This window comes from Bolinopsis microptera, chromosome 10 (assembly GCF_026151205.1).
Source record: "Bolinopsis microptera isolate Bmic1 chromosome 10, MBARI_Bmic_1.0, whole genome shotgun sequence".
NCBI lineage: Eukaryota > Metazoa > Ctenophora > Tentaculata > Lobata > Bolinopsidae > Bolinopsis > Bolinopsis microptera.
Window position 1 is genome coordinate 6,481,232 of NC_087081.1, and position 22,461 is coordinate 6,503,692.

Genomic DNA, 22,461 nt, shown 5'->3' on the forward strand with positions numbered 1-22,461 from the left:
ACCATCTCAAAACGAGGGACGAGTAAACTCAAAGTAATATTTAAAGATAATGAACATTTCAGGCTGAGATAATGAACATTTCAGGCTGAGATAATGAACATTTCAGGATGAGATAATGAACATTTCAGGTTGAGATAATGAACATTTCAGGCTGAGATAATGAACATTTTAGGTTGAGAGCAACCTTACAAACGCCAGCTAATCCAGTCTGAAGTGCAGTGCTACAATACTAAAACAGAACTCTAGTGCTACACAGAAGATGTCTGAGTACTGTGATAAGCTAGTAGTCAGTCTACACTGAGGAAGTCCATTAGACGTGAGCACTTGGAATTACAGGTGTACATTGTTATACATGTGGAATATTCTAGATTAAATATTGAATTAAACACAATCGCAATGTAAGCCTTTAGAGACCAATATTAGTAACTAACTTTACTACTTACATTATTATACACATATATTACATTAGTATAGTAGTTTATATTATAATAGTTATATATAATAGCAGTTATATTATATAAGTATATACTAGTTACATGGCTAATATAATGGCTAATATAATTAATTGTGATGTCCACCTGACAACTGCACTAAACTAAAACACGACTCACAAGGCAGCGAGACTGTTGTTTATTGGCCGTGTAAGCGAGTAGTATTGAGCAACATTAAACATAAAGCTGTGTAGTTCATAGTGAGTAGTAGTGAGCAACATTAAACATAAAGCTGTGTAGTTCATAGCTAGACAAATAGTCTAGATATTCTACAGAAGTACAGGTCATGTTTAGTCAATGATCTAGTGTTTAATCTAGTCACAATTACAATTTACAGGATGTGTACACTGTGCAACTACAAAGTGTGAAGGGACATGACAATACAATGTTAACAATATAACAAGACTGCGAAACATAAGAATGTGAAATAATAATAATAATTAAGGAATAAGAAGGTGTAAAAATACAGGAGGGAGTAGTGTACGGGGGCCCGGAGAATGAATAATAAAATGTAGCCATATAACGGAACATTATGTAATGAACAGCCGTTATTCCGATGCGGCTAAACTTTCAACAACTGACCATTCTTAGAGCGTTATAACAGTCACGTGGGGCTCGCTGGCCAATCACGGGGCTGCATTCCAACATCTGGAGTGCAATCAATTAATGAATGTGCTAGTGGGACACTGCCTATGTCACGAGTATTCACGGATATCAAGACTTTATGTTACACTCGCGACTAGCAATGGCAAGCATAGATAAATTACATAATAATATTGGAATGAACGGGGGGCACTTTAGTCTACAATCTTACAATAAGATACAGTCTGCAATAAATAGGGGAGGGTGTAATGTGGAACGTGAGGAATGGGACAGGAATGCGTGTTTTATGACATCATGATTATTGTAACTCATTGGTCTCTCTTATCGTACTACTCGCCTCCTTCTGTATCTGACCACAGCGGACTCCAGCATCGGGGAGCGAGGAGTTCTTGTCTAATCAGAGGGGAGGATTTATGGTGTTGTCCAATGAGAGGGGAGGATTTATGGTGTCGTCCAATCAGAAACGATTAATTGTGTCAGGTGATGATTAACAACCAGAGATGTGAATCCTGGATTGAGTCCAGTCTTTGATCTCGTGATTGAGAACTTCACTAAACGTTTCACACAAACAGCGTTTACGAAACCGAACTATAAAAACTTGTAAACTTCAAAACAACTTACAAGAGTTGCTTCTCATACAATCTAACAATCAGAGTAAAGTAAGGGAGTTGTCCGCTCCAGGATGTTACAACTAATTACTCAGTTAGGATACAAGCTAATTAGTAGCCTGTTCTATGGGAATATTTAGACTAACTTGAAAATTAGAATTCTTAGCACCAAAATAGTTCACTTTTGAGATGACTGGATAATGGGGAAAATAGTCGTTGGTAAATTAAAATAGATGTGAATTAAGCATTATTAAGTTACTGTTGTAACCAAAGTAAATACGCACAACCCAATGGAACTTTAGCAACTAGCTGGTTACTGATTAACATCACCAAATAGTAACCAGCTAGTAACTATAGTAACCAACTGTAATTAAAATCTTAAACTTACCTCCTAGCGAGACTCATCACGACCCTTCAACAAAACAGTCTAACACACTAAACGATCTTAAACCTAAGACGAGAGAAACGTGTCCCGCGTAACTAAGAGTAATAGTAACAGATCACAGCATCACAGCGTATAACAAGACACAAGACTTGTGTATAACGTAATATGAGAGTGAGAGGCCACCTGGGGAGGAGGATGAGGGGGGGGGGGGGGCTACAATAATAATAGGGAGGGGGGGGGGGGGGGGGGGGCTACAATAATAGTACCCGGGGTCCCGGGGCAGGTGCTACACTGATTATATCAGGATTATGGTAACAATAACAAGGGGGGATGTTTAGTGACGGTGTTATAACTAGGGGGTTGTTAGGTGTGGGGAGGCAGTGATGCAGGAGTCATTGTACGAGTCTGGCAGGACTATTCATACAGGCTCTCGATTAGAGGTCGACCGCGGGTGATGCAGGGGAGATTGCAATATTTGGAGCCCTTATCGGCCCTAATATAATTTGGACGGACCTAATTATCAGTGTATGGATAATGCAATTTGGATAGACCCTCGATTGTAGGACGGACAACTGGAACTAAGCAGGTACTTTCTTTCTTTAATCTAATATGGAGCCGAAAACGTTTAACAATTTATTTGAGTATGCTTAGAGAATGGTTATTTTTAAACTGTTGAAACACCAAATACACTAAATCATGACAAGAAATAGTCAGTGAAACGAGAATTAAACAATGACTTACCATGCTAGAGGATGTTCAAGATGCATGTACGTTCAACTATTCTAATAAAAAGGTAAAAACAATGAGGAGAGACGCTCAGCAGCTCACTACTACAAACACTACAATCACCGGACCAAGGTGCAGGACTCTGGCGGGTGTTTCAAATATGTGTCCAGTATGGTGTTACCATGTAGGAAGCAATCACATCAGATTGCTTGAGTGTCCCGCGGTTAATCTAAGGAGATGTTAGAGCCGTGATTGGACCATTTACCTCAAGGTGGCAGCTGATTGGAGGACATGCAGGCTGATCTGCGCGCTGATTGGTTGACAGAACTGATGACGTCATACCACGTGACGCACAACTATTGGTCGTACTGATGACGTCATACCACGTGACGCGCAACTATTGGTCGAACTGATGACGTCATACCACGTGACGCGCAACTATTGGTCGGTGAGATGCAGGGAGCTAGCTCATGATTGGTCCCGTGGCACATCACGTCGTGTAATAATCTGTTGATATGCAGTGCCGAGGGGCTGTTTTTCGGGAAGCTTTGCGGTCCAAGTAATATTCAGCATGTAATTGAATAATGCACAGGTCAGCCGGATTTTATTACAGCTAGTAGAATGGAAATTAATCTTTACGGACTGATTACACTCAACTTAACAGCATCAAAGAACTTTAATTATGCCGAAAACAGGACATCAAATCTAAATTCCAGGGCTGATATATTCTTCAAATGTGAAGAAAATTCACAGCTAACTTAGTTATTTGCTAAGTTAACTTAACTAACATTTAACAGAACATTTAAAAAGTTATAACTAACAAAGAAACTAACTTGGCAAAGAAAGATCCGTCCTTCTGAGGGGTTGCTTTAGGATCAGGAGTAGAGCTAGGAGTGGAGGGAGTTGACTTGCTGTCCTTCTTCCGCTTTAATCTGGAGGAGAACCTGGAGCTCTCTGTTCTTTTGGGAGGGATTGGGGCTAGGTCTGTGATAGTTCTGAGGGGAGATGGAGTTGTTAACCTCGGGTTTATCAACAATCAGATCGAATATACAATATTATAATATGAACTTATCATCCCCTAAAAACAGTTTTAATCTTATAAACCAACCTGTTAGGAATATGAAATTTACAATATAGATAAAATGACCTGTTAGGAATATAAAAGTTATAACATAAATAAACCAACCTGTTAGGAATATCAGCGGGTGGTACAGGAGTTACGCTGGGTTCAGGACCATGCCACGTGTCATTACCAGACATGTCGGAGGGAGCTGACACTGTGTTCTGCAGCTTGTAGATCTGGTCTGTGTGCCCGTTCATTATTGGGGGTCCACCTGGGGAGGAGGGGGTGTTAGAGGGGTGTTACTAGGGCCAGGGGTGTTACTAGGGGTGTTACTAGGGTGTTACTAGGGTGTTACTAAGGGTGTTACTAGGGTGTTACTAGCGTGTTACTATGGAGATGAGGTTTTGAAGGGTACTGAGCTGGTTTTTATATCCGGCTACAGACGAGTTGACTGTTGAACACATTTACATAAAAATAGAATAATATTAAAGTATCGATATGTAATACTGACCATCGCTCAATTATGTTGAGAACTGTTGATGTGTGTTTTGTGGTTTATCGTAAAGTATTAGATTTTAAATAAAGTAATAAGATCATTCAGAAAAGGTCCAGAGGTAGCATGAGTTAAGATCTAAATATACGATCATTCAAGTTTTCAAGAAAGAGTCGTAATTCTAGCACAATACTAGGACAAACTTTTGTTCTGCAGTATAGATTTGATTTCGTAAGAAAGAAAAATAAATGCATCAACATTCATTAGACGTGAAATAACGAAGGGTAAATTATATGGGAAAGACATTTCCTCGGAAAAATTAAAGTTGAATACGAAAAGATTTCAGTAAAAGTAGTGGTCATAATGTCTCAAATAACGACGGTAACCTAAACACCCCTCCCACTATACTCCATCACCTGTATTACAATCAGTACAATTTGAGCTTATATGGACAGTATTCGTCGTAAGTGTGTCAGGAGGTTACTGGGGAGCGTTACTAGGGGGTGTTACTAGGGTTTTACTATGGTGTTACTACCTATCAGGAGGTTAGAAACCAGCTCAGGATCGTTGGGATCACTTAGTGGCGGGTAGCGGTTTGTCTGTGTGTTGATTCGTCTGTTTGTTTGTCGGTATTTCCGTAAGTCTGTGTGTCTGTTTGTTGTGATGTTTGTTTGAATTTCTGTCTGTTTGTCAGTTGTATAAGTGTGTTGGTCTGTTGTTAGAGTGTTTGTCAGTCTGTCGTACGTGTGGTACACAGTCATTGTATCTGTAATTGTAGGTAATATTATGAATAATATAGACTGTAGGTAGAGTTATATGTATAACGGAGAAAAGATTTTTCTTCTTATCCGTTCTGATAGAATAACCTTGGCATCAAACCATGCAAAAAACACGTCCATATTTGTATATTTGTACTAGATCTCATTGTGTGTAACTTCTAAGACAGCATATCATATAACTGCAAGACGTGTAGTGTACAACTATAGTGTTCAAACTTCAAACAAGGTTCACATTCACAAAACGTAAACAAAAGCAGCATCACCAAAGTAAAGGTACCAGAGTAAAGGTACCAGAGTAGGTACGAATACCCGACCATCATACAACGCATTCCACCCAAAACAGTCAAACCCCGATCTCATCAAAAGACAGCTCACTTTCGGTAATTTATAGGGACAGTGCAGTGTTAAGGAGTATACTACCGAAAATGCTATATTTTATGATGCATCATACAATCTAGCGTCAACGCTCACTAGATCGGGATTTGACCGTGTAGTTCAGCATTGACAATACAACCCAACACCCAAGCACGCATCATCATCACCATGGTTACGCATCATCACCACATTCCCCCAAATCACCTGCTAACATGAACTCGTCCACGAACTCATACTCCCCCTCGAGAGGCCCAGGGAAGGAGGCCCCCCAGTCCCCCACCCCCGGCAGGGAGTTGGTTCTGGGGCGGGGCTGCTGCTCCACCAGTAATTGGGACGCGTGGTGGAATGACCGGGACGGTTGTAGTCGGGGTCGGGGAGGTTTTACCTGGTCTGTGTAGAATAGCTCAGTTTAACTGTGTTTAACTCAGTTTAACTGTGTTTAACTTTTTAAAGTTTTAACGGTTTGAGTACTCATGGCTCAACGAAGTGCCAGGCTTTTTATTTTTAGGTCGTGAAATTTCCGGTGAAGGTCTAACGAAGATACTACTAAGTCATCAGGATCGAGTAGCCTGTTTACTTCTAAACTTCTAAACTTCTGAACTTAACTTCATCTAACTAAAAATAAAATGTAACTAAAATGTAACTAACCGTTGTTAACGTGGTTGTTAGAGTTGGGTGCAGTATTGTAGCGTGTGGGCAGGTTAGCATACGCGTGCTCGCTCTTCTGGGTCCCGTTGTTACCATGACTACCGTTACCATGACTACTGTTACCAAGAACCCCGTTACTAGGAGGTTGTGGCTGTGGTGTGTGTTTAACCCCACTGTTGTAAGCTTTACCCGCTGGTTTCTGAGGAGGAGGTCCGAATGAAGCCAGCTCCACGTAATTAGTCTTGAGGTTCTCGGTGGACTTGTGGAGGTTGGAGATCTTGTCTACTGAGCGGTGGTTACGTTTCTTGTGGTCCGTGCTGGAGGGTCCGAGGACTGAGTCACTGCGGTAACCACTCGTCGCTCTCTGGGACTTGACACTCTGAAAATAATGGGGTGTTAGTTGGGCCGGTAGCACAATATAAGTTTGATAATCTAACCTTTATGTGTACTCCGTTTCTCCCCCCCCCCTCCCCCTTGGTATGTATTCAAAAGTTTTTAGAGTGTCCCGGACACAACTTTTGAATTAATTTAATAAATATTAATCAGGAGAGCAAGGTAATAAGGTATCAAGGTAGTAAGGTAGCGAGGAACCTTGTCGACCCAGATCTCAATCTCCCTATCACCCAGGTCCTGGGTACTAAAACTTTTAGCCCTGTTTCTTTGCATCCTCATCTTATTACTATCAACAACTTGAATTAACAACTACAACCAAATTCAAACGATGGACCTGCATCTAATAATAAGAATACCACTAAAATATCCAAAATAGGGTAAAACAAGAAGAAGAGGCGTCATTTACACAATGGCTGTTTCTACAGTCGGACACCACTAACAGTGACAGTCCCTTCTAAACCAATCCCGGTCGCCATAACAACACACGTGGGCGCTCCCAACCAACCAGGGCACGTCTAGCAACCCGCGTGGGATGTAGAGAGTGGTCGAGAGGTTGTTGCTGACGTTTTCATTTCCTCATACAACCCGGGCTAATAAATGAGAGCTAGCTGCCAGACTTGGTAGTTACTACTACATCTGGGGGACACCAATCAGCCAATGCCAGGCCAGATACGGGACAACTAGCCAATCATAGGCCAGACAAGGGGGTGATCAGATAGGAGGAGGAGTTATCCACCAATTAGAGAAGAAGTAAGGGTTTTTAATAACCCGAAACAGGGGCGCTAATGGACCAGCTGGCAAGATATTAGGTGCAGGATCCTATCAATAGTAGTAGTAGTACAGTGGGGTGACATATGTTTTCGTCACTTCTGATAATGACAATACAAACAGCGTTAAACTAACAATTTTCATTGAACCATAGCTCCGCTTCCGGACCACCGATTTACAAAATTCAAAAATGGGTGTTTAGAGAAAATTCTGAACTTTTCTCGGACAGTAGAAATTAAGTTCATTCGTGCTTCAGAAGAGACTGGCAGGGCCATAAATAAGGGGTTTGATCACGATAATGATACTATTTATGAAGGAGCACATGTTTTAATAGCAAGCGACGAACTTTTCTCTACTTCAATATTACCATGAAGTTTGATACGGAATATCTTTGTACTGCATCGTTCGATTTCGATAAAATTGATAAGGTAACAAGACCAAATGTTTCTCAGCTGATTAAAATAAATACTGTTAGAGTTGTTAATCTTCAGCCAGAGATATCATAAGTTTACCATGCTAAGTTGGATATTGTGAACACTTCTCTATTCCTCAATTTTTAGTGGTGTCATAGATATTACATCGCCACAAAATTTACTACAGATACGCTAAAGGGTCTGGGCCTTGTACTAGACAAATTCTCCAGACTCGTGATTACACTCACTGCTAACAATATCACGTGACGTGCACGCAAACTCGCGCGCTAAAATGCGCGCATTCAGAAGTGACGAAAACATATGTCACCCCACTGTAGCTATCATTAAACTGTGGTAATAACGGTATCTGAGTATATAATAAGACTAGATATAACATACGAGGGATAGCAGCCCAGCTGTAAGCTTCTACGAAACTGAAGTTACGATATCAAGAGAAACGCCACTTTAGGACTACATTACTTCAGCTATATATCTTATCAAATTTATGCTCTTTAACAAAGCCCCTACTACAGCGCTGTACACAATGGTACAATTTTTAAGTAACACCTTGTAGGATTTACAACTACACGTTGAATATGGTACTTTCACTGGTAAAAACGGTTTCTTAGCAGCCACACCCCACATCTTCCGTTATGGAGTATATTTTACATAATTTAGCATAATTTGAGGTACTATGACAAAGCATCCTGGTTTTTATTGAGTAGTATTTTCTAGATCTAGTAAGAATTACACACTGGTTAGTGGATCTACCGTCGAAAACTATCAGTGCGGAGATTGAAGATGTTGATGAACAGGCCCAGGTGACGACTTTAAAAGTTTATCTGGACCGGCAAAACCACGTACGTTCACATATTCTCACGATCACCCCGTAACCATGACAACGTTAGGGCACCACCACCAATCAAAACATCTGTTCAAATGACACTTCCGCTTAGGTGTCAGGGCTCTCTCGGAAGCGAGATAATGGTACAGACAATAGTTTTTACTGTGGAACTAGCCCCTGGAAGTGGAGCTAGACCCTGAAATCCAGCAGCTTATCAGGCAGATCTAGCTGTCTTGCATTTCCTAGCTTTGTATTTAGTGGGCTTACAATCAGCTCCATAATACAATTACTGTAGACTTTTACTGTTGGTATTTGAGCTAGCCTTTATGGATCTCTGAGCTCGATGATAATACCAAACGTCAATAAGGATCCGATCCTATTCCAAGAATATGTTCTAAACCATAGAATACGAAGAAGCTACCTCCTAGAATCTAGAGTAGCAGCTATATGCTATTAACCAACTCAGCTGTAAGCCTATTCTCGTATTGCTTATATAAGTGTAGCCCAGTCTACGATAGCAGCTTTAAGTGTAGCTCAGCCTGCACCGTCACCTATAAAAGGTGTTAAAAGCGTGCACTAGCAGCCACTAGCTGCTGACACGGTGCAGAATTTGCTGGTAGACACTACTGGTGTAAATTGTAATTATTTGTGTCGATGACGACTGTACTATATTCGCATGAGAGTGAAATGTTACTGCAAGCCGACATAAATACACCCAGGCAAACCAAGCTATCTGCAAATCATGCAACCCCTCCATTTTTCAAAAAATCATGCTCGAAAAGAACCATCTTAACCCCTCCTTCCGGCTATCGTTAACCCCAAAACCCCATAATTAAACCTCCAGGTAAACCCACTAATTAAACCCCTTGTGCCCCCTAATTAAACCTCCAGGTAAACCCACTAATTAAACCCCTTGTACCCCCTAATTAAACCTCCAGGTAAACCCATTAATTAAACCCCTTGTACCCCCTAATTAAACCTCCAGGTAAACCCACTAATTAAAGTACACACGAAGTAAACCCCTTGTGCCCCCTAAACCCCCTCACCTTGAGAGCGTTAGTGAGTCTAGTCTCGTTCTCCCGTACAATGTTGACAGCCCCCACTCTCAGCTGTTGTTCTGTAGTCTCACAGTCCCCACAGTGGCCTGTACCGTTGGTTCCTGAGACCCACTCTGGGGAAGTCTGGGGTGGGAGGGCTAGTTTGTCTTGTACTCGACCCTTGTAGAAACCAGCCTGAAATAGTTAGGGTTAAGAATAGAAATGGGTTAGAGGGCTGAAATGGGCGTGTCATGATTACATTTCATTATGTTATCGCGTAAAACTTATAGTTGGTTTGATTTGTATGTTGATTTGTTAGCGTTGGACTTAGATTATCATATTTGCTAAGTATCAGGAAAATTTGTAGCAATAGTCATCAGACCTCTAGGACACAGATAGTTTAGCGGGGAGACAGACAGGGAATCCCTGAATATAAAACCCGCAACTATACTCATTGCTTGGAATCTTAGGAATTTACAACTGATTGTAAGTGGTCTAGACCCCGAAATTGTGGAGAAGATAGACTCCGTTATCAGTATCTTTCGTCCCGAAACTCAGTTACATTTAGTGGAATAAAACCAATTAGGTGATTAGGGGTGATTACCGGAATTACTATATTAAATTTGAAGGAGGAGTTGTTACATTGTAGAGAGTCTGATTTTACACTGGTCACTGAGAGGAGATATTATTGGGAGAGATACTGACTTTACAAACTTGTACTTTTATCCCATATGCAGGCCACAAGGAGTTGTGAGATCAGTTCCATCTCAAGAAAATATTAAATATTCCATAGTTCATACGTTAAGTTTGCCAGCATTCTCTTGAATTAAAATGTAGATTGGACAGTAGCCCAAGCCCCCCCCCCCCCTCGCCCCTCCAACATAGCAGCAGGGTGCAATATCCCCCACATAGAGTGAAAAAGTTAGCACCTGCACACCTGACGCTTAATTAGAGCGTGGGAAAGTGGGTGAGAGAGGTAATGTATCCTGGTATAATTGACAGATTCTGAATCTTAGCACCTCTTTAATTCGGATAAATGGTGATTATCGAGCTGCTATAATTTCAATTCGGATGGGAATTGTGTACTTGAGTGAAAGTGTGATGATTCGTGGGAAAATTAGTTTGAATTAGGCGACCTAGTGCCTAGTGGTGGTCGGTGGATCGTAACAAGACACATTATCAACTTCAGCTAAATTAAGTTCAATTATTTTATTCGCTAGAACTCTCCTTGTGTAACTGCCCTAAACTATACATTACCTGATAAAAACCCAGACGATCTACAGATAATGAACGATACTGGAACATGGGCATGACTTCACGATATCCAGGATTGGTAGGATCGGCAGGATCTCGATTATGTCATCAGTTAACTGAACAACAGACGATCAATATTCACTATTCAGTACAAAGAAAGGAAACCAAGTGGAAATAATGTGAAACTGAAGATAGAATCACACTTCCATTAAAATAATTAAAATAGAACCGATATGAAGATGTGTGGGAGTGACAACAACAAAGCAATAAAAAGTAGCAAGCAGAACTTCTTCCGCAATAACACTACAGCACAACCAAGAGCTATGAACTCCATGATTTATCTCTAAAATAAAGCAACTAATAAAAGCTCAAGCTTGACGGTGGGGGCGGTCGGTGGTTCAGTCACAATACGCAATTACCAATTCTTAAGTTACTCAAGCAAGGATTGAATTGTTAACAAATAAACAACCTCGCAATATTTTACAGTAACAAGATTTACAAGGTGATAAGATCAGTATCTAGTCACGTACTGAACAATAGCCTAGATTTACAGAAGCAAGCTGGCTTGATCAACATGGTAGTGTAACTAGTATCTGTTCTCAAACGTAACATGAAGTGGAGATGACAGAGATTATCATTGTAATGAGTAAGCAATACAAAAGAAGGGATCCAGAGGACAGCAATATTGCAGTATGAACCTAGAGGGTGAACGATTGAAAAGAGTACAATAATTGCTTAACTATCAGCTTAAGTCATGAATAATGCATGGTAATATTGCAAAGATTCCACTCCTATAGCTAATGGATGGGTAGTAGAGATTGTAACTCTCCCGTACTATGCAGAACAATGCAGTGCAAAGCAGAGTAAATCAGAGCTACCTTGTACCAAGAACAGTGATCTCTAACAAAACATAAGGAACATATTGATTATTGATAATAGCTCTTAGAACAAGCTGAGCATGAGTCTTTCTATAAGATAGTGAACACCAGTCTTCTGGTTAAATAGTGAACATCAGTATTCTGGTTAGATTGAAAACGAGATTTTAGAGTTTTATAAACCATGGAATAAACCTCGTAAGGTTTGGTAATTGCCATTAGAGTTGAAAAGTTGAAAAAAAAGCACGCTTTTCTTGAACGAGATGTTAGACAGATGTTCCACTGAAAGAAAGTAAAACAAGGGTAAAGAAATGAGCGGTCTTTGAGAATCTGCATAATGGAAAATACTTTATAACCTTGTGTATGTGGTTATAAAAGTTCAAAGAAACTGCAACTTTTGCTGTAAAAGCTAAGCTCTGGTAGTAAAACTACAGAGTTAGACCAAGTGACCCTGTATAAAGTCAACCGACAGACGAAAGTAAGAGTCTTAAACCGCGTACCAGAATGCAGAGTGGTGCCAATAGTATCCAACAAGCATTAGTGAGGCCAATTAACCCCTTTAGAGTCTATCACCTGCAATCGGATAGTCACGTGCCAGTCATGGGCCAATCAGAGAGCGGTATTCGGGTCACGTGATGTGATAAGAACCAATCAGAGGCGTGGAGATATATCTGTGATGGCTCATTATAAGGAAATCTCGAATCACCACCCTTATGTCTTAATGATGATTGTGCAGAAATGAGACAGGAGATATAAGGTCATGACTGCTTGTGGAAACTCGAGATATATGAGGAATATGTCGGATTTTTTGCACGAAACTTTCAAGCCCAATCATCAGATCTAACAAAAATGTACGGATGATAATGGAATAACGAAAAAGAGTCGAGTCTAGAAGAATGCTACGTAGACACTAGACACACTCAGACTACCTTTACTCTTATATTTCAACAAACTTTACCCAGATCTGAAGTGGTTTATAATAACATCCTAAAGATCTGATAAGTCTAAAACTAAAATCCGGTAGATAAAACTTTTACGGCGAATAACTAAAAAACCTGACAATAACCTAACAAACAGAAGCAAAACCTCTCCCACAACCATCAGAGTACTGCAAGTAAGCAGTGCATGTATCTCCCATGAAGAGGAGGTGAAGAAGGAGGAAGTGGATCTGCAGTCTGCACCTCTCGTGTATTGACGGTTACCACACCTAGTTACCACGGTTACCACACCTTGTCTAGAAGCGGCAGTTATCCTTATTCGGGAGGGAGTATTGCCTTATATGGGTTGTAATTAGGCGGAAGTACAGACGTGCAGGTGCATGCAGTTTACTATGTACTTCCAATGAGGAAGAAGGTGTTGACCTTACTTGCTAATCCCAGTGTAATTATCATAAAGGGGGGAATGCAACGTCAATTAATGTCAATTAATGTCAATTAATGTCAATTAATGTCAATTAATGTCAATTAATGTCAATGTCAGTTTTGCAAAATTTTGGAATACTGACATTAATTGACACGATATTTTTCGACCAGAGATTATGTAGTTCTACCATATTTTTAGCACTTTAGAACGTTTATATCATCAATTTATTCACTACTATCACATGGAAATGTGAAATGTGAAAAAATTCAGATCATTAAACAATAAAACTAAAATAATACGGTTTCCCGAAATTTAATTTTCTTAAATGGGCGTGGCCATCCAAGGGCGTGGTTCTCAACATCATCAGAACTTAAAACCCACATTAAACGAAATGCCTTCATGACATTTATATTTGAATAACGAATCTTAAACAGCTAACATTACTTCTTCATACTAAAAAAGCCGATTCTAGATATTTTACCTGTATAAGAAACCAATAAAATATGGGCGTGGCCGGTGGGGACCGAAGATGGAAGAGTTGGAAGCTGAAATTTTTTTTGGTGGTCTTTGAACCTAAGGATCAACAGATAATAACATACTCATAATTATTCAAGGACATTTTGTTTTTTTGAACCGGTCTAACTTACATAGACGTGAATATCTTGAATATTTATCGAATAATGATAATCTCAAATTTCAAGACAAATTAATGTCAATTAATGTCAATTAATGTCAATTAATGTCAATTAATGTCAATTAATGTCAATTAATGTCAATTAATGTCAATGTCAGTTTGGGGGTTTTATGGAATACTGACATTAATTGACGTTGCATCACCCCCATCATAAATTTGGTAAATGTTAAATCCAACGGATTTTAGAAATTATGTCTTTCAAATCACGTGACCATAACAAAAAAAAACTTTTACGCTTATTGTAGTTACTTCACGTATGGTTAACAGTTATGGTCGTGGTAATCACAAAGGATATTATCAGGTTTTAAAATATATGGTATCACGGAAATGACCAGATGTATATTATAGTAGTGTTGAAGGTCTGGCGGGAATGTTGCTCCACTGTTATACAGCTCACTTCCTGTAGGACAACTGGGCCATCTCTAGGAGACTTGGCACTTTGCCAGGGATTGTTTGGGGATTAGACATTTTGTCAGGTATTGTTAGGTACACTGTGAAACATTTTCACATTTTGGAAATGATGGAAAGTAAGCCAAACACTGGAAAGTGGAATACAAACTGTCAGTTCACAAAGAAGGGAGCTTACAAACTAAACAGGCACTGACAAAATGTTACTAAAATCAGAAGGGAAAGCATGGACAGACTGTTGAGGTAGTGACTTAGTGAAGGGTCAAGTAACCTCCTAGCTAAGTGTGGAGATTGTTCGTGTTAAAAGACCGTACAAAGGGAGCTGCCAACTCATCAGTAAAACATGACGGGTCAGTCAAACCTACTGGAGAACTCTGAATTCAAAACTGAGGCAAGCTCCTGATTATTATGTTCTTAAGCAGAAATTTAAACCGCTACCAGACAAAAATCGGCGTCGGACCGACTTTAGGAGACAAGAAAACCAGGCTAACAATATGTGAAATCAAATAACTCCCAAATCGACGATAGCCAGATGGCAGATGCGTTTAAAAGTTTAAAATACGTTTAAAAGTTTAAAATACATTTAAAAATCGCTGAAGACAGAAAACAACTAAAGCAGCTATAGACACCGTTTTAAACAAACGCTGAGAGATTTTCTAAATTTCACACCAATAATTACTGTTGAAACCAGACCTCATGCATTTGGTAGGATTAAGATACGAGATACCTGTTCTTGTGGGAGGGACCCGGATCAAACAATAATTGGTTTAATTAAATCAATTAACTAATTGATGGCACACGTCGAGTTTTTGAGGATTCCCACGGTAAGGTTCGGCTGAAGGTTAGAACAAAGGGAAGGACAGAAGTTAGTATTGTAAAATAATGACTGTTACTTACTTTCTTTAGAACTACAAAGGTTACTCTCGTAAAATAATTAATGTGAGGTTCGTTTTCTTTTCCCTGATTTCAAATTCGTTACAGTACATGGTTTAACTCAAACACTTCAGTACTTACCTCAGACAGCAGAACAATGCTTCCAATTTTTCAGAATGTCAATCCTGTCCAAATTTTACAGTTGTCGATATTTGAGTCTGGATTCAAGTATTAAATTACCCTCAGGTGTGTGGGATGACGTGGTAAATATTTGAATGGAAGGAGTTGTAAAAATTTGAATATTGGAGAGATGACAGAATTTCTCTGGTTGTCATGGTAACGGCGAATGTGCAGGTGTGCAGTACGTGGTAATATGGTAACATTTATTGTGCTAACTTTGTTAAAGTTAGACATATATATAGCCTTATAGGCTAATGGAGTGGCAGGTAGAGTGGGGGGGGGGGGGGACTTGGTCTCTTTACCATCAAGATAAACTTTGGTACAAACGTTGACCGTATCCATGTCCGTCGACTCAACACATTTCTACCCAATAGATGGCTACGATTTTAAATTTATAAGGGTCATCATAAGACGGCATATTTCACATATCAGACTCATTAATGAATTTAGACAGTTACTTGAATTTCTGACGGCAATACCCTGACCTAAGTTTCACAGAATCAGATCATTGGCATGTTCACCTATTGAGCACTGTGTTTAAATTGCCTCAAAACATTTTCACTCTGCTGAAGGAATGACACTTTTTCTTCACCTTCATAAACCACAACCATGAGCCGACAGGTTTGAAATATTCAAATTATCAACACTGATTGGCTGCTAGCTTGAACTGCGCGCTCTGGTTGGTCGCGAGTTTAAATACTGCAATCCGATTGGTTGCAAGGATGTATGTCAGCTACCACTCTAGGAAGATGGCATACACCGGAGTTGTATGCCAGCACATCACGTGATAGAATCAACTGAACTGCCAAGCAACGAGGTGACGTCACGTGCGTTACCATGGTGACATGTGATGCCCTGATCACGTGATTTTCAATTATAGTAGTTGAAGTGTACATCCCCTTTGGTGTGTTGCTGGCGCGGGGGAAACAATAACTGCCTCTCTCTCTCTGGTACTATGTTATACTTACACTTACAAGATAAATATGAGCACAGCTGTCACCTGATTCCGAACACGGGGTATAATTTCAGGTATATTTTACAGAACCCCTCAGGACCGGAACCACACAGAAAAACATGAAACTTTCGCACGCAATCACGATCTGTGATTGATCTGTACTGAGCGCGATTGCACGGTTGATTTGGAGTAGAAGAAAGGGCGGTAAGATGGTTGGTGAAAGTACTGAGCTTTACAAAACGTTTGTAAGTAACTTGATTATTTAACTCACCCTATGGTTGGTGAAAGTACTGAGCTTTACAAAACGTTTGTAAGTAACTTGATTATTTAACTCACCCTATGGTTGGTGAAAGTACTGAGCTTTACAAAACGTTTGTAAGTAACTTGATTATTTAACTCACCCTATGGTTGGTGAAAGTACTGAGCTTTACAAAACGTTTGTAAGTAACTTGATTATTTAACTCACCCTATGGTTGGTGAAAGTACTGAGCTTTACAAAACGTTTGTAAGTAACTTGATTATTTAACTCACCCTATTCTCTGAAGAAGGAGGGGATGTAAGGTGGGGTGACATTGGGTCACTTGGGTTGTTATTACTGTTCGTACTGGCTGATAGACTGTCCTGGGACGACCCCTGGAGCACCCTCGGATCAACCGGCCCGACTTTGGATCCTGGCAGTGGCCCAAACGGGGACGAATGGAGGGGATAACTCCCTGTACCGTCTATATAAGGGTTAAAGAGCTGCCTAGCGTCCATCTGATCCCGAGCTAGAGACTCGTATGAGCTGGGAGAGTAGCTGCCTGCTTCTCTCTGGGAATCTGATATTATCCTCCGCTGGGGGTTACTGTCTGTTTCTGAGATGTTGTTGGAGGAGCTCTGGGAGTGGGAGTCTGAGGAGGGCTGGTAGAGTTTGGTTGCTTGGTCACGTGACTTGGGTTCGGCTGAGTAATCGTAGGTGATTTTACTGGGAGCTTGGGGTCCTCGAGAGGAAGTGGATGTTTTGGAGGTGGCCTCGCTCTCTGCTCGAGAGCTAGGACGAGAGCTCTGTCTGGAGTCCGGACTTTTTACTTCGGACTTTTTGGCTGATCTGGAGTCTGGTCCGGAATGGTAACCGGATTTTTTAGCAGATTTTTTAGTTGAGTCTGGTCCAGAATGATAACCGGACTTTTTACCAGATTTTTTAGTTGAACGAGAGTCTGGTCCAGAATGGTACCCGGACTTTTTAGCAGATTTCTTGGCTGGGTGGGAATCTGGCCCAGGATTTAAGTCTGGTTTCTTGGCTGGACGGGAATCTGGCCCCGAACCAGATTTCTTTGCAGAGTGTGGGTCTATTCCGGAATTAAAGTCTGAACGAAAATCTGACATGGGATTAAATTCTGATTTCTTTACTGAACGGACATCTGATTCGGCCTTACTGTCTGATTTCTTCAATGAACGGGAATCAGGTCCCGAGTGATATCCTGATTTCTTTCCAGAACGAGAATCTGGCCCCGAATGATAGTCAGATTTCCTTCCGGAGCGAACGTCTGGCCCCGAGTGATACCCGGATTTCCTGCGAGGATTTGGTTCCGCGGCCTGCGTATAACTCATCTTATTTGACCGTCCAAAGTCTGAACTTTTTGATTTTCTGACACGGAAATTACTACTGATTGAACTGAGAGCAGATTTAGACTGATGTCTTTCGTTTGGCTGCACATCAGCACTAGAAAAAGAAACTGAAGACTTCTTACTAGGAGCTGTGGAGCTCCTGTTATTACTGGAAACGGAAGAAATCTTAGTCAAACTAGATCTGGAGGACGACAAGCTCTTCAAACTAGGATCCTTGGTGTCCTGAGACGGCATAGTGTTCTCACAATCAATACCTGACAACGTATTCAACAGGTCATCAAACTGCTTCTGCGAATCCTCGAATCCCTGCCTGATATTCTGCTTCATGCCACCGAATTACATTGAATCTTGACCTCCTTTAAAACAAATAAGAGTAAAACTAGCGATGAGGTTAAGTTAAATCAGAGTGAAGTTTGATCTCGGAGTATGATGTTATGTCTAGAGGAGGAGAAATGTAACTGTATAAGTGTGACTTAACAATGTTATGGTGAGAAAGAACAATAGCTTAACGTGACTTCATATAATTTCTAACAAACTATTCAATGTCAAGCAGACAAAATATACATTATATTACAGTATCTATAAGAGTTAAGGAGAGTTTATAGCCATGCAGGTTGAAGACAGAGCTCATGCTACATGGGAAATTTATCAGTCTTCCGGATCACTTCCTATAGACTCTAATTTAAGTTGATTCTGTGGCAAAATCGGCTTGAAAAGCTAAACCGATGAGATGACACTAACACAAAAAATTTCAAATAAATCTGGAAAGAATGTAATCCGGATTAGATCCTCGATAGTAAAATCCGGAACAATCCGGAACCGGGAAGTAAAGTAACCGGAAACAAAGACAGACGAAAGATTAACTAAATCTAGAACAAACACACACCGGGATCTGCAGACAGAGGACAAAATATGTATGAAGTAATGTGTAAAAGCAATCCAGAACAGATCCTAAGTGATGAAATCTTCATTAAATCCGGAACAAAAACGATCCTGGAAGTAAGTAAGAACAAAACTGAACAAACCCGGACACAAACCCGGACACAACCCCGGAACAGACACAGAAAGTAATGTGCAGACTCCCCAGAAACAAGAGTCCCATAACATAATCCACACAACAACACTGATGACGAGTTACCAAGTAACGGCCAATTAGACTGTATATAAAAACTCTCCCAGTCTCTCTAGCTCCTTCCCTCTTTCTCCTCTCTTCTCCTCTTTTCTTCTTTCTCGCTAATGTTTTACGAGACGTTGAGAGCCGGAATATAGAGCCGTTATTTAGGAAGCAGGTAACGGTAAAAACGGGGAACTAACCGCGGCTTCGTGGGAAAAAGGAGCAAATAACAGGGCAAAAAATATGGGGTATTATGGGAGACGATGATGTTATGAGGAACTATGAACAATGAACAAAGGTCGTCAGTCAAATACAGGTTTTTCGTGTAGACGATAAAGACTAAGTCATAAACACTCTCCTAAACACTATGTTTACAGTTTAAACACTAGCCTTATTTCATGAATACTATGTTCAAAACATGGTCACCTCTCCAAATCTAGGGCGTGGAGAGAAGGTGGTATCAGGCACGGTGCTACGGCTTTTTGAGCTCAAATTGGATAAACTGGTAAAGAAATGTTGTAGAAACGAGAGAAATGTTGTAGAAACGAGAGAAATACTCGGCAGTTTAAAATGAAGTAAACTGTAAAACACTAAACACTATGACGCGTTCAAAACATAGGTCACTGGTATGGGTCGAACACGTGATGTAAATTGTACGGTACCACGAATATTTGAGTACTAAATGGAATGACAAACGATATAAACTGACGGAGAACTCTGAGTCCTGAGAAAGAGCCAAATCGTAAACAGAACACTAAATATAAAATTACAGCGGAGAGAGCAGAGAGAGAGAGAGAGAGAGAGAGTGAGAGAGAGAGAGATAAAAGAGAGAGAGCGAACAGAGCTCGCAACGGAGAAACAGATGAAAAACCGACAAAAAAAATACCGAAATAAAGAGAAATACTGAAATGCAGCATGAAACTATTAAAAAATCAAGACGTAAACAGAACAGTCAGAAATAAAATACCGCGAGAGAGAGAGAGCAGAGAGAGAGAACGAGAGAGTATATTGAGCACTAGAAAGAGTCCTAGACCAGTCCCGGAGTGCTAGAAACCTAATACTGGTGCACCACGACCACACTGTGCCACCTGAACCTCTAATTGTATATCTAGTTGTAGAGGGGAGGTGTGGAGGGTGTGAAGATATAGGAGGGAGTGTCCAAACACAAGGATATGTTTTTGAGGATAGATTAATTAATGAGACAGAGAGTAGGGGGGGGGGGGGGGAGTTTGAGGAGGTAATTGTATGCTTGACGAGTACTTAGAGTTGCGAATTAAATAAGTGTCTTGGTGTGTGTGCTGGGTGTGTGGTTGGTATGGTTACAAACCGAGGTGGCTTGTTGATGAGGTCACGTGACTTGAAATATGTCGTCATGGTAACACGTGTCAGGATGGTAAACTACTGGAGAGTGGAGGGTAGTGGTGATATCACCTGGATTTCCAGGTGGCCTGTATCTCTGACAAACAGGATGTGATGTAATAATAGAGCTCTCTTTACGTTCTACATCTACTTTACTCTATTTTGGGCCACCTCAGACGGTGATCTGGGCTATTTTTGTCCTCAAAGATTGAGACATTTGTCCAAATGTTTCTGGGACAGATTTCTCTATATTAAGACGCAATGAAACTATATAACGTGCCGATACATTTTAAATTTTTACCAAAGATCTACAAGATCTTGCATCTGATCCTCCGGCATTAGATCTTGCGACGTTTAAAATAACAGGATGTCCAGTCCCCTTACCAGAACACCCCCCCCCGGCCCCTTACCAGAACCCCCCCGGCCCCTTACCAGAACCTTAAGTAGAACAATCACAAAGTGCTAGTAGAAGCACGTTAGTAAGCAGTGCATGTTCGTGTAAGTACAGAGCTCCAAAAGGAGCTGAACGACAAGGTTATGAATAATCAGCGAGATTAGTGATTATGGTAGGAGGGAATTAGATTAAAAGGGACTGAGAGAAATTTAATTAAAGAATTAAAACAGCCGGTCCGAAAACCAATAAAACTGCTCAGTGGTCACTAAGTCTGTTGATTATTGCGCTATCTTTGTCAACAGCCCAACTTTACAATATCAGACTAGCTGACTGAATGATTCATAAGAATGGCCACATCCACAGTGAACGCTTCATTCTGAGTATGTAATGAGATAACCACCTAATTAGGTAATTAGTGGGTCGTTAGTGAAAAGGTTGGCCCGCTGTTTTGTTAGATATTCAGAGTACCCCAAATTATATAGAATTTATTGTTTTGTTGCCACAAGTATAGCTAATTACTTGTTAACTATAGTACGAGAGTATAATCTGTATACAAATTATTTTCTTAGCAAAGTCTAGCAGTGAAGTAGGTAAACAAAGCTATTATATCATTAAGTCATTACCGGACCCGTAAGGTTACCACTACGTAGACCTTTAAATTAATTAAATACCCAACTTCTATTGACTTGTTGAGTATCTTTAATTCTACATGTAATTGTAAATAAATGTAAATCTTCTTGGAGGCGATTTGTTTTGACACGTGATGCGCCTCCCCAACATAAGCTAGATCAAAATATTAAATAATTAATTGATTAATTAATTAATAATTAATTAAGTAATTAATATTTACTAAGTAATTAAATAATTATTAAATAACTAATTAATTAACTAATAGTAATTAATAGCGGAATCTTACCGCATCAGGTTTCTCCTCATTTTTAGTCTTCAGAAAGTGCACTACAAACAGTTTGGTAGCTTGCTGCTTCAGTTCTATCAGCCTCTTGTGGCATTTCTCACACATAATGTTGATTGGACGTGTTTTATCTGCTATAAACAGACCCTCCTGGAATAATAACATTTAATTATTGATTAACTAATTTGTTAATTATGCTAGTAAATAAGTTATTGTCAATCAATTTACAGTGTTATTAAACAAGTCACCTTTTCCAAACATTGCTAAAAATGCAACAATCTAATAACCGCTAATTGGTCGGTAAATTCGTTAACTAATTATGTTAATTAAATTTATTGAATATGCTAATTAAACATATCTATTATCTAATTACATACCATCTTGACGGGTAGTTTGTCGACTGCTTTGTTTTTAACAGGATCCTGCTCGTTTATGTTGATATCCTGTACTTTCATGATCTCACACCATGTCTCATATACTAGCTGTTAGTTGGAGAGGTTAATTTCTTTGATATTTGTCAACAAGTAATATTATCAATAATATTATCAATGATATTATCAATAATAATAATAAAGTAATATTATTGGAATAAAAAATTCAAAAAGTAATATATATATATATTATTATATATTATTATATATATTATTATATATATCTGGAACAAATTGTTGCTGGGCAGAGCTATTAAATGTATTTTACTTTAATCTTTATATGTTCAATTTAACGATCGAATTCTAATTAAATTTAGATGGCTGTCAGATTTTCAGATATTTAAAACGTTTGAAATTAATGAAAATATACGGAAAATTATGAAAACTTCAGCACAATCAAACGCTATTCTATGAA

The 22,461-nt window shown here is 39.7% G+C and overlaps 1 protein-coding gene across 16 annotated transcripts in view; it reads right to left on the reverse strand.

The window, feature by feature from the left end:
- The window catches only part of LOC134822064 (uncharacterized), a 33,450-nt gene extending 11,357 nt beyond the window's left edge, over positions 1-22,093 (reverse strand). For 4 of the 16 annotated variants that reach the window (XM_063832916.1, XM_063832917.1, XM_063832919.1 and 1 more), the window contains exons 1-6: positions 21,993-22,093; positions 21,619-21,765; positions 9,636-9,821; positions 6,172-6,550; positions 4,000-4,147; positions 3,647-3,808 (exon numbers count right to left, since the gene is read on the reverse strand). In XM_063832916.1, the coding sequence (XP_063688986.1) occupies positions 3,647-3,808; positions 4,000-4,147; positions 6,172-6,550; positions 9,636-9,821; positions 21,619-21,765; positions 21,993-22,070 (1,100 nt within the window). In that variant the 5' untranslated portion in view covers positions 22,071-22,093. Of the gene's footprint in view, positions 1-3,646; positions 3,809-3,999; positions 4,148-5,727; positions 5,914-6,171; positions 6,551-9,635; positions 9,822-10,883; positions 11,132-16,758; positions 18,220-21,618; positions 21,766-21,992 lie in introns of those variants that run through there. The other 12 variants (XM_063832913.1, XM_063832912.1, XM_063832914.1 and 9 more) reach the window with 6 other exon arrangements.
- Between the last annotated feature and the right edge of the window lie 368 nt (positions 22,094-22,461).